Here is a 13,898-nt window from a genome sequence, read left to right as displayed (position 1 = left end):
CCTGGTCGGTTCTAGTAGGCGGTATACTCTCGCTATCAGTCGGTATAATCTAACCATCAGGAATTTCAGGACTCGGTCGCGTTTCTGTAACGGCAATGACGTCTATCTAATAAATCATTATAATGTGTTCGAGTTCAGTGGCTTTATTCAAGAGATTCTTTGCATTGACAATTGACAAACCGAGGGAGAGCAGACAAAAGGTGTATGAACACGTGACGAAGGCCTACCCACCCAGTAAAGCTGCTGTTTATAAAATTAATGCAAAAAGCGTCGCACGGAGATATGCAATATGCAATACAATACAAAAGATACACGATATGAAATATGCAGGAAAGTATACAATGGAAAACAGGCTATGTATAATACATATCTCTGGGCAATAAAATGTAGAGGAAATAACAGCCTATTAATGTGATAAAAATAAAATACACAGAAGGGATAGTCCTATGAATACAACGCATCAAAGGGACACACGTATGATGGACAAAACAATATTGAGAAAGGAAATATGAAACTGAGAAAGTGCGGGTGAAATGTTGGGCTTAGGTTTCTAGATGTATGCTGACCATGTGCTTTTTAAACTTCGGATCGCTACAGTTTTGAAGGGCTAAATCGAAGGTTTTCGGATAGGTTGGTTGATTTATGGTTTATGGTGGTTTAACGTCCCAAAGCGACTCAGACTATGAGGGACACCGTATTGAAGGGCTCCGGAAATTTCGACCACCTGGGGTTCACAACGTGCGCTTACATCGCACAGTAGGCTGGTCTCTAGAGTTTCGCCTCCATCGAAATTCGACCGCAGCGGCTGTGATCGAAACCTCATCTTTTGGCTCAGCAGCCGAGCACTGAGCCACCACGGCGGCACTTGTGGATAGGTATGTAACAGGCTAGATAGGATGTATGTCGGTGTCTGAAAGCCATTGTTGCTTCGAATATTCGGGAAGTTGTATTCCACGTGACGAAGACTTTAACTAGAGTGCGCTAAAAGAGTGTCTTCAATGTTTTGTCTGTTTGCTCTAACGAACACATGTACATGACTTGCAACCTTTTTCTTTTCAGTTCAACGAAAAGAAGGCTTCATATCAGTAAATACTCTCTTGTGCTCTTTACTGCGTATGTTTGCTTCAGTGCGTACAGCTTTTATTTGCAGTAGAACTATTTTATTTTGTTCGTTTGTGTTGTGGTTCCCCATACCAGTAATGCATAATATGGTCCAGTTTTTGTGCTTATAGCTCAGACTTACGTTCAATAATTTAGATGTGTAAGAATCAAGGCATGACATATTTCGAGTTTAGCCCTTCTAGGAAGCATAACACAACAACGCGAGAATATCCCAGTAGCAGTACTGGCTTAGTTCTTTATTGTTAATCCGTATAGAGCTTGCTTTCTACCGCGATGAAAGTTTTGTATTGTCGTTAATTCCGCCTTACTATGAACTGATCTATTCTACTGTCACAAATAAGCTGCCTGCTATCATCGCCATATACCACAACCTGAACAAAGGTGTAGGCATTAAAAGTTCTTTGATGCCCGCATTACGGATACGAATACGGTTTATTTTCATGTTTGTACAAAACACGGGGAGATGGAAGAAAAAGCTGCCGAGCAGCAACTTGCCAGGCTCCCACCCCCCTTGTTTGCATAGGCAACAGTGGCACGCGCGCGCGCGCGCGCGCGCACACACACACACACACACACACACACACACACACACACACACACACACACACACACACACACACACACACACACACACACACACACACACACACACACACACACACACACACACACACACACACACACACACACACACACACACACACACACACACACACACACACACACACACACACACACACACACACACACACACACACACACACACACACACACACACACACACACACACACACACACACACACACACACACACACACACACACACACACACACACACACACACACACACACACACACACACACACACACACACACACACACACACACACACACACACACACACACACACACACACACACACACACACACACACACACACACACACACACACACACACACACACACACACACACACACACACACACACACACACACACACACACACACACACACACACACACACACACACACACACACACACACACACACACACACACACACACACACACACACACACACACACACACACACACACACACACACACACACACACACACACACACACACACACACACACACACACACACACACACACACACACACACACACACACACACACACACACACACACACACACACACACACACACACACACACACACACACACACACACACACACACACACACACACACACACACACACACACACACACACACACACACACACACACACACACACACACACACACACACACACACACACACACACACACACACACACACACACACACACACACACACACACACACACACACACACACACACACACACACACACACACACACACACACACACACACACACACACACACACACACACACACACACACACACACACACACACACACACACACACACACACACACACACACACACACACACACACACACACACACACACACACACACACACACACACACACACACACACACACACACACACACACACACACACACACACACACACACACACACACACACACACACACACACACACACACACACACACACACACACACACACACACACACACACACACACACACACACACACACACACACACACACACACACACACACACACACACACACACACACACACACACACACACACACACACACACACACACACACACACACACACACACACACACACACACACACACACACACACACACACACACACACACACACACACACACACACACACACACACACACACACACACACACACACACACACACACACACACACACACACACACACACACACACACACACACACACACACACACACACACACACACACACACACACACACACACACACACACACACACACACACACACACACACACACACACACACACACAGGTTTTGATGGATATTTTATACATCACTAAAATTGGTTAAAGACAATTTCCGTGAAATGTATAGGTACGAGACGCAGTGTAAGTATGCATGATTGAAAATACTTCAAAGATTTGAAAGAACAGCAGTTATAAAACCAAACAGAAGAATTAACAGGTACACAGAGCATACAGAACAAACCTGAGAAAAAAAAAATCTCTTAAAAGCTAGTGCATAGGTAGTACAATTGTAGCATTTGAGAATAAGAAAAAAAAGTAATTACCCTTTAATTACCCTTTTACAGGTCCTAAAATACGTCCCTGTCACACACCACACGCGATTGGTGAAAAAAGCCGACTTTTGTTAATGGATAGTGATTACACAGTGACTTTTGTTCTTTAGATAAACTGGAATTAAAGTTAAAGGCGTCCCGTGAAGGCCGCATGAAGTAAGTTTATCGATAAGAAAATCCTGATCTATGCAGTCGAGCAGTTTACTAAAGTCGAAATTGATGCCAACTGTTAGATTATTGTCCATGTTCTGCAAGATATTTTCTGAACCACTATCAGGGCTGCGAAAGTGGACCGACCTCTCCTAAAACAGAGTTGTGACTCTTTTAAAACAGCATTCTTTTCGGTTTGGTTTTGGTTTATGGGGGTTTAACGTCCCAAAGCGACTCAGGCTATCAGGGACGCCGTAGTGAAGGGCTCCGGAAATTTCGACCACCTGGGGTTCTTTAACGTGCACTGACATCGCACAGTACACGGGCCTCTAGAATTTCGCCTCCATCGAAATTCGACCGCCGCGGCCGGGATCGAACCCGCTTCTTTCAGGCCAATCGAACCCGCTTCTTTCGGGCCAGCAGCCGAGCGCCATAATCACTCAGCCACCGCGGCGGAAATAGCATTCTTTTCAAAGAAGTTTGTAATACGAACAAAGATGAGCTTTTCCGAACTCTTGAAAGATGCGGGGAGTACGGAAATCAGTCGATAATTCGACGCGAAGTTCTCGTCGCCACCTTTATCGCTCCAGACGCTCGCGCATACACATGACGTCCGAGAATTTGCCGGATACCAATGATAAATTGAAACTATGAACCAGAGTAGAAGGCATGGAGGGCAAGACGTATTTTACTACCATCTTCTGTGCGTTATCAAAAAATTAAAGGGGGCACTTTGTTGACCAATAGTGTGGTGAGGCAAAAGCCTTTAGCGCGGTGTTGCTGCTTGTGTTACTGATGTGTGGTTAAGGTTATAATTAAGTACACAATTGTTTCAGAATCTTAAATGCTGGAGACACTGGAGGGCGTTTGGGAGGCATCCGTCTGATTCGACGCCTTTCTGCAAACACTGTCCAGCGTCGTACACAAGGATAACTATATATGCGTTGGCAGGAAGTAGCGTAGGCGTTAGCACGCTAGGCTGCGGAACGGAAGGATAGTGTTTCGCATCGTGCAGAAATATATTTTTTATAGATTTTAAAAGCGTAATAGACGGACGGACAGACGAACGGACGCGAGCATGAGCCATTAAAGGCGTTCGTCTTAATATCTGGGGAACTGTAGTTGCGTAAGCTCATAAACATGCCCGTACTTCAAATTCTTCAGATGGCGCAAAAAAAAAAACACAATGTCAGAGGAGGTTCGTGGTTGCGTTACTTGTACGGCTTGCAGAAAAACTGCTCAATTCCGGAGGACCGAGCTGCTTATTTTGTTATCACACGCAGTGACCTATCTTCGGACTATTCCAGTTCGTTTACCGTGACTATCGAAAATTGCCTAGCTCATCTCGCGCCACAAGAACCCCAGCGACAGGAAAAAAAAAAGAATTCCGATACCTTATGTCCCGGCGTAAGAGCAACCTTGCCCCGCATTTTTTGGTCACACGAAGTCGACGTCGCACATGTCCCTACGCGCAAGCCTAGACATGCAGATGGCGACGGTGAAAGACAAGCTATCGAAGAAAAAGTTCCCGGGCCCCGTGTACAGCATTCCTTGCGCTGATTGTGAGCATGTGTATAACGGCGAAACGGGCGATTTAAAGAAAAGATTACAACAGCACAACAATGATGTCAACAAGAAGCGCGTTGCAGCAAACGCGCTGGCTGGACATGCCACAACATCGACTGGGATGGCTCAATGATAATCAGAAAAGAACAGGACGATAGGCCTTATTTCGAATAACTTGCTGTTCAGCCGACGGCACACACGGTCAATCGCAACGAAGTCATCTACCCCCGATATGCACTCGCTGCTTACATCACATGATGAAGCCACTTTCAATTCCATCTCTTCATTGTGAACAAACCTTACAAAAATGCACACTGAGAATTAACTGCTTATGAAGTACTTATAGAGCCTATAGAAAGTCTATTTATACTCAGATCCTAATGAGTTTTATCTACAAAAAGTCAGTATGTTCTTGACTGTTATCCCCCAATATAAAGTTAATTGAGTGCAATTGATATTAACTCAAGCAACGAAAATCAATTTACCGCCGATATCTCACTGTGTCATTAAAAAGTCAAAATGTTTTCGATTGACATGAGCCAAACAAAAGTTAATAGATCATAACTATAGCAACAAATTCAGTTTGCAGCCGATTTTTCACGAGTCACTAAAAAGTCATTATGTTCTTGACTGATATTACCTAATATAAAGTTACCTAACTGCGACTAAACGCAAGCAACAAAAATTAAATTTACAGCTGAGTTCTCAACGATTATGGAATCAACCGTAACCACAGCTCAAACGATTCCCATTTCAGCTGAACAGATTTAATCATATTATATCAGGTATGGGAGAGGTCGCCATGTTGAAGTTGGCCATAGGTTGCGACTTGAAGAATACTGATCCTGAAGTAGCGCCCCGCCGCGAGGCCGAAACGTCTTTTATTTTTATTTTAACAAGATTGGTCTGCGCTCAACAATTTCCCACTTTGAACATTCCTGACCAGATGGATTTCCGTCAAACCCTTGTTCTTAGTGCTTAGCTCTATTGCTTCTTAAAGAAAGCTTTTAATTACCTATACGGCGTCAGAAGGTGCGATGGATGTATGGATGTTAGGAGCGCGCCTTTTGAAACGGCGTGGCGGCAAGTGCCATCATGCTCGGTGTACCTTTCCTTTTATTTCTGTAACTGTTGGTCAAACTTAACCATAACATATCTTTGAATTCGCAATTTTTTTCATAACTATTTCATTAATATTTACGCGTGATCAATTTTTAATCCAGAACTTGTATCCTTACGTCAGCGCCCTACTTCCGAGCCATCAAGCTTACAGTTGCTTTTTGCCAGCGTCTACCGCTGAGTCATGCTCATTACGGTTATCTCTAAACCACAGAGGGTCATTGAGAGCGACTCTACCTGTTTCGGCATACTTGTGGGTATTGCAATATCCTAGTAAAATATGTTGTTTCTACGGATTGACAGCACACAGTAGATGTGTCATCCTCTTGGCGCGACATCGCTTCCGACATGGGCTCAACCTCCTTTTTTGTACAAAGTCTGGCCTGCCTTTCTGCCACGATCCCGTTTCTGGACGGCACCCTTCCATTTGACGACCCAACGCATACCGAATTGGGCATCAGCCACATTTCTGGATTATTCACCGTTCTGCCCGCTTCGTTTAAGAATATGCACCGCTTGCCGCTGAACGTCACCGGTACAAATTACCTCGTCTGGCTACCCGGCTCCAACAGTGACGCAAGGGACAGAGCGAGCCTGTTTAACAGCCACTTTTTCGAGCGTCAGCGGGGGCGCGACATCGCTTCCGACATGGGCTCAACCTCCTTTTTTTGTACAGGTCGGTTATCTGCCCTTCGCTGAGGCATATCGCACTTCTAATCCGTTTCTTATTGCGGTTAAGTGCTCCGACGCTGTGTTTGAGTGTATACTATCTGTTAAGCAGCGTTAATGTAATCTCACTAGCTTTTCTGGAAAATCTGCTGCCCAGTTGTTACTGTTACTTTCCGGCGATACTGAGCGAAACCCCGGTCTAGATAGCAAGGCTCCAACGCATACTAGTATCGACGGGCTTTACGAAATTGTTACGCGGTTAGAAAACGTTGAGGAACAATTTTTACGCGAAGTAAAGGCTGTGCAAGAACAGCATTGTGTGGTTACGGCTTCACTGAATGAGCTGGCGGGCAGATTTGCTGTGCTGGAACACTCATTGAGTCATAATAACCCTAATCACCTTTTCGAGTCTTGTACAGTTCATTATCTCACCCTCGAGGTGAGGTCGTCATTAGATGATGCTGCTAATCAATTACGCAGCAACAATCTGGTACTTTTTGGATCACCTGATTCGCTGAATGAGAGCTGGATTGAATCGAAGGAAAAAGCAAGGTCTTTTTTCGAGTCAAGCCTTGGTGAGCTTGTTTGCTTCAACAGCATTCAGTTCGCGCGTCGGTTGGGTCACTACAAAAGTGATAGGAACCGTACAACTGTGGTTAAATTTTCTACCTACAAAGATAGGGAGCGATTACTTGCATGCGACCCAAGGCTAAAGGGAACCTTCTTTGCTATTCGCGAGGACTTCACATTTACAGTGAGACATGCGCGCCCGAAGCTTTTACAGTATGCCCGTGCCTTGGAAAAGCCTTTTAAGCTACGCTGTGACAAACTGACAGTAGGTGGGAAATGTTTCTTTTATGACCAAGTTATCAAGACTAATAAAAAATTGTTAGAAACAAGACACAGGACTAGCCGGAGCCTTTCTCCTAGGGGCCGGCATGACTGTTCTGTAACTGAACTGCAGCCCTTGACCGTTCTTGTTGTAAACTGCCGAAGCATTAAAAATAAAGTAGATGACTTTGCAGGTCTAGTCTCTGCCGTTCGGCCACATATCGTCATTGGCACAGAATCTTGGCTTCATGATTCTATTCTGGACATTGAAGTTTTCTCAACTGGTTTAATATGTCGAATGACAGGAATACCCAGGAAGGGAGTGTGTTCCTGCTCTTCGATGCTTGCTTACGATCTTCTGCTTCGTCCTCGCCTCTGGAGTGTGGCGAATCAGTTTGTTGCATTGTGCAGTTAGATAATGGTCGTCACTTAGCTGTCGGCTTGTTCTACTGTTCTCCTGCATGTACTAATCCTGACGTTTTTAAATACGTATCAAAATGTTTATCTCCGCTCTACCAAGATTTTGTTTTAGGTGGTGATTTTAATATGCGCCCTGTCGAGTGGGACAATAATAAATGCAATATGACAGACTCGAGTGCTTTATCAGTAGGCTTTTCTGAGTTTATTTTAGCTAACGACCTGGATAAGTCTGTTGCAGAACCAACAAGACAAGGAAGTAACGGTGCTTCTATCCTCGACTTAATTTTTATTAACATGCCGTCCATCTTTAGTGACGTAATGGTCGTTCCGGGAATAAGTGACCATGACTGCGTTTTTGCACAGCTTATGCCTTTTAGCTCTGGAATAGCACATGTGGGAACCAGAAGGGTTTATTTCTATGAAAAGCGTGATTATACTTCCATCTGCACTGAGCTTTATTCTTTCTTACCTGAATTCACTGCGTCCAGTGAAAATTTAAATTGTAATGGGCTGTGGTTGATGTTTAAACATATACTTGAAAAATTAATTGCTCAGTATATCCCTAGTAAAGATATGTCTTGTAAAAGGCGAGCTGATAAGCCATAGATGACTCGCGAGACTCGTTTGCTTATAAAAAAAGACACCGCCTCCTATGCAGGTACAAAAGAAGCTATGATCGTTCAGTCTATGACTCTTTAAAGCATCTTTGCAATGAAATAAAAACTAAGATTAAGGTAGCCAGGAGTGACGATTTTTATTTATGCTTTGGGGGATAAGCTGCAAACTATTTCTAAAGAAATATGGAAGTTTTTAAAATAGAATGGAAGAGAGCCAGTAAAAATCCCAGACTTAGTAGATTATAACGGTTTACTGGTGGATGATGATTATAAGAATGCCTGTTCATTTAACACTTATTTCCAGTCTGTTTTCACTCCGCCTTATTCTGCCAATCTCCCTCCAGTGTCTGAGGTACTAACCAGTGATACTAGTGACCTGGTTATTACGCACAATGGTGTAGCAAAATTACTTTAAGATATTAAAGCTGGTTCTGCAGGTGGCCCCGACGGTCTTCCTTCGTATGTCCTGCGGGCCTGCTCTGATGTGATTGCTCACTATTTAGTGATTTTGTTAAACAAATCGCTTGAAGCCAGCTCTCTTCCTGATGAGTTGAAAATGGATAATGTAGTTCATATTCACAAAGGTAGCTCAAAGAACAGTGTCGCTAACTACACGCCTATCTTCCTTACTTGTATTTGTCGCAAATTAATGCAGCACATAATTTACAGTTCCGTGATGAAACACCTAGAGAGAAATAAGTTCCTCGCCGACTCCCAACATGGTTTCAGGTCTGGCCGCTCATGTATAACCCAATTAACCAAATTCAGTCGAAATTTTCTCTGCCTTTGACTGCCGGGAGCAGGTAGACTGCATATTTTTAGATTTTAAAAGGCCTTCGACACAGTTTCCCATGTCCTTTTACTCCATAAAGTATCGTTTCTTGGCATACAAAGCAAATTGTTTGAATGGATTGAAGATTACCTGCAAGGGCGCAAGCGACGCGTCTTAGTAAATGGGTGCTTATCAAACACTGCAGCGGTCACTTCTGTTGTCCTGCAGGGTTCCCTGTTGGGGCCTTTACTGTTCTTAATATATTTCAGTGACTTAGTGGAAAGTGTGACTTGCCAGGTGAGGCTATACGCAGACGACTGTGTTTTGTATCGTTCTATTAAAGCGCCGTGTGACTCAGATAATCTTCAGCAAACCTTGGACAGCATTCAACTCTTGTGCGTTAAATGAACGATGTGTTTGAATACTGCAAAACGTTACTGTGTTTCTTTTACGTGCCGGCTTACTCCAATTTTGTCTGACTACCTTTTAAAGAACGAAACTAAAATAACAGATGATAAATATCTTGGTGTTTATTTTTCTGCTGATCTGACTTGGAAAAAAATAAATCGAATATATATCGCCAAAGGCATCAAGGATGTTGAACTTCTTAAAGAGGAATCTCTGAGATGCTCCTCAGAAGGTTAAGGAAATTTTGTATTTCACAAACACCAGAGCTATTATGGAGTACGCCTGCGCAGTCCGCGATCCTCAAATCAGGACCCATTGTGCTATGCTGGAGCGTGTACAAAATAGTGCAGCGCGATTTGTCACAAACAAATATTCTTTTAATGTCCGTAGTAGCTGCATGAAGGAGGGGTTGAACTGGGACTCAGTGGAAAAAAGCCGTTTGAGCGTTAGAACTTCTCTACCAGATTTACTGCAATAAAACTGCCATTAACTCTGAAAACTTATTTGCTCTTACCACATTTTGTATCAAGAAGATGCGACCACGAATGGAAGATACGTGAAATGACGTGTCGTACTGATGCCTGCAAACGCTTTTTTTCCACATGCCATCAATGAATGGAACAAGCTGCTTCTCTCTGTGATGAAATGCCAGTTCGAGGCAAAGTTTCGTGCAATGTTGTCGGACCTTTGATGTTCTTTATGTACTTGGATACTCTTTCCCGCTCTTCATATTTCGCTTTCTCTATTTCCTTACTTTGTGGTGGTTCAACAGCGCAACAGCACACACAGACCAAGTAGGAGATGAGACACACAAACCAGCGCTGCTCACATTGACAATCATTTTCATTTTACATAACTTTTTTGTACCAGAGGTTGTGCCCATGTCGCATGCTGTAAGATCAATCTGAAAATTGTATGTTTGTATCACCCTGCAATTTTGCCTTCACGGCGCTGCAGGAAATGCGAATAAAAAAAAATTAGCTTTGAGTTCCAAGACACCCTGATCTCGGTTCAAAGAGTAAGCAGTTGCCACTTGAATTATCGATGACTGATTCCTTCCTTATTTGTGTTGATAACCTGTAGTCGTTAAGGGTAGCGGACTGGATCCCAGGAGAAGGCAAGCGTAGCAGGAGGCAGCAGAAAGTTGGGATGACGGATGAGATTCAGAAGCTTGCGAGGATAGATAGCCGTGGCTAGCCCGGGATAGGGTTAACTGGCGAGATAGGAAAACGCCTTTGTCCTTCATTCGGCGTAGTGGGGCTGATGATGGAGGTGGCGAATCGCAGTTTCCATTTTCTATAGAGGTCTAGAGTCTGCATTTTTTCATTGAATTAATCCGCTTCTTTCTTTCAAGGTATTTTTTTTTGTCGTTTAAATGTCTTCATTTCTCCGCCCTGCTTTCCTGCACTGATGCTTACTGATTAGTTTTCTATTCCTGGTGGACGAGGAATAGAAAACTAATCAGTAAGCATCAGTCAATGCCCTTTCTGTACGAGTACTTAAATACTTTACGTGCTCACCTGTTACTCGCCAATTTCCTCAGGTACTCTTTATAATATAGTTTACGCTGGCGTTCCCGAACATCGAACGACGTCCAGGCCACATCCCCCTGCACTGTATAATTTGTGGTTTTGACGTGGGCACCTAGTGCTAATCTCAGCACTAGTGGGCCGAGCGTCACCGGGCGGCAGGGAAAATGGGTGTGGCACCCCCTAAGATTTTGAACGTGGATGTACACCAAACAAAACGCGCTATCGGCTTCCGTGAGGCGAAAATCGCAGTGCATCGCGTGCTTTCGTGCAATCGGACGCCATTGACGGGCACTCACCGAGGCTGGAGGCTGTAAGACCGGCGAACACAGCCCAGTCGGCGACGCGGAAGTTCGGAGGGGGGTCCATCCTGGAGACTGGCCGGAAACAGACGACGCGATCGGCAGATGTGCGCATCCCTGGCGGACACATTTCACGCCTGTTCGGAGTGTCATCTTGGCACTGGAAAAATTTATGCTTTCGCACGGATGCGCGTGACAGGCAGATAACGTCGCGCACAGTGCGACAGGCGCGCGGTCTTCATTATCTGTGTTGCTTCAATTTCGCAAATCGTGTACTAGGTGGGAAAGGTGCACATGTAGCGTGCAAGCGGCAACAAGCGGCAGAAGGCCATACCATGATTCTCATGAGCCTTAAAGGGAATCGGAAATTTTTCTTTTTGTTCTTAGAATGCGACGATATTTAAAGATTGTAATGTGGAAGCTTGGGAGTAAAGCTCGAGGAATTTTTTGCTCTAGCGTTTAAAAGGGTGGCGCAATCGCCCACTAAAGCCGATATGATATGCAGGCTGCTACTCACAGCTTTGTGCTCTGCGGGAAAGTTCAGTGATGACGTCATAATGAGGATCGTTGCAGACTAGGGTGCCTTCGCCCATCCATTTCCGTGCGCGGCCGAATGCCACTGCGAATGCTGGGTTTGCCTTCAATGCGGTCTGAATTCTTCTTTCAAGAAAGCTTTCTTGCCATTCGAAATGTATTGCCCTTCAAGACTACGTCCGAATGCTTCTCAGGCGCGGCGCTGCGCATTGTAGTTAAAGTCTGTAGATTGGCGATTACGTCACCATTTGAAAAAAAAATGTAGTACAAAAAGGCTTCGCATGCTTCCCATGTAACTTTCACATATTTGGTTCCTTTAATCTCACCGAATTCTAAAACCTCTTCAGTTGACCTTTAACCAATACTCTGCGCACAGAAAAATCCGGAAATTCCGAAATAAGAAGATCGGAATTTTTTGGTCAAGTTTAGAAAATTGCAATGCAAGCGTACTTACAACTGCCCACACGAGGGATCACCTCAGGCAAAGCATTGTTTCCCAACTAGAGGTTTTGACTGACAGAAGGGACAATTATCTAGCTAGCAAAAGAATACGTCATATGTGCATCGGAAAACTAAAATAGCAAAATAAAGGAAGAAGAACCAATGAAGTCAAAAGCGCCTGCTGTCTAGATATATGAAATCATTTTCCCTCTTTATAATATATGGCCGTGGCATGTGGCCTTATTTTTTTTATGTGAATCGCTTCAATGATTTTTCGTGCTATATGGTACCGAAAGCTATGACTGGTGACGCAAGCTAGCCTCTCTGGCCCTTGACTCATCCGACTCCAGCGCACGGCCACGGAGGCCACGCATTGGGAAGCGGTGCGCAACGAACGAACGAAACAACACGAAGGCGACGCTTTATAACACGCAGTCCTAGAAGCTGCGGTGAAGAGGATGGTTGGCCTGAGGCACCGGGAAACGATGTCTCTGCAAGGCTGACGACTGGGCGAGTTGTTACTGAGTCATCTTAAAACCAGCCAAAAGACGCAATGTCAAGTCAAATTTATTTCGGCCTTGAAAAGGTACAGACAGGGGAGGTGTAGAAAAAGCTGTAAGATACAGCTTGACAAAGCCGCAGCCCCCTTTCGCTTGGCAGTGGCTTGACAGCAGGGCTTATAAAACAAAGACAATTGCTTAACGTATTAACAGGTATACAATAATGAAACTACAAAATAAAGTGAAACAGCATTATACAATATTGAAACGACATTCGCACTCGACAAACACAGATAGATAGCAAAGAAAAAGAATAAACATACTCTACATGTCAACGTAGATAGCATGCAAAGATTTTTTTGACGAACTAAAGATGTCAAAATTATTATATGCACACGTATTTAACAGGGAAGGAAGAGTGAATTGCAGGCGTTCTCTACCTGAATTTATTCGAGGAGTCGGCACTACCAAAGTCTCCGCATACCTTGTCCTGTAGCTGGCTTCTCGGACATGTAATTCAGCAAGGTAACGTACGTAGTTTACATTCCTACGTGTTTCAAGTTTAAACCGGATACTTAGACGATATTTATACAAGTTGTGAATTTTTACCACACCACTTTCTATAAAGAGACCTGCACTCGGAGAGTCAAAGGGGACATT

The 13,898-nt window shown here is 44.1% G+C and overlaps 1 protein-coding gene across 2 annotated transcripts in view; it reads right to left on the bottom strand.

Moving 5' to 3' along the window:
- LOC144105752 (sodium-coupled monocarboxylate transporter 2-like) overlaps positions 1-11,948 on the bottom strand; it is a 230,096-nt gene extending 218,148 nt beyond the window's left edge. For both annotated transcript variants that reach the window (XM_077638865.1, XM_077638866.1), the window contains exon 1: positions 11,761-11,948. In XM_077638865.1, coding sequence (XP_077494991.1) covers positions 11,761-11,893 — 133 coding nt within the window. In that variant the 5' untranslated portion in view covers positions 11,894-11,948. The remainder of the gene's footprint in view (positions 1-11,760) is intronic.
- Between the last annotated feature and the right edge of the window lie 1,950 nt (positions 11,949-13,898).

This window comes from Amblyomma americanum, chromosome 9, assembly GCF_052857255.1.
Source record: "Amblyomma americanum isolate KBUSLIRL-KWMA chromosome 9, ASM5285725v1, whole genome shotgun sequence".
Lineage (NCBI taxonomy): Eukaryota > Metazoa > Arthropoda > Arachnida > Ixodida > Ixodidae > Amblyomma > Amblyomma americanum.
The sequence above is the reverse complement of the archived record's forward strand: the minus strand, read 5'-3'. Positions and strand labels throughout refer to the sequence as shown.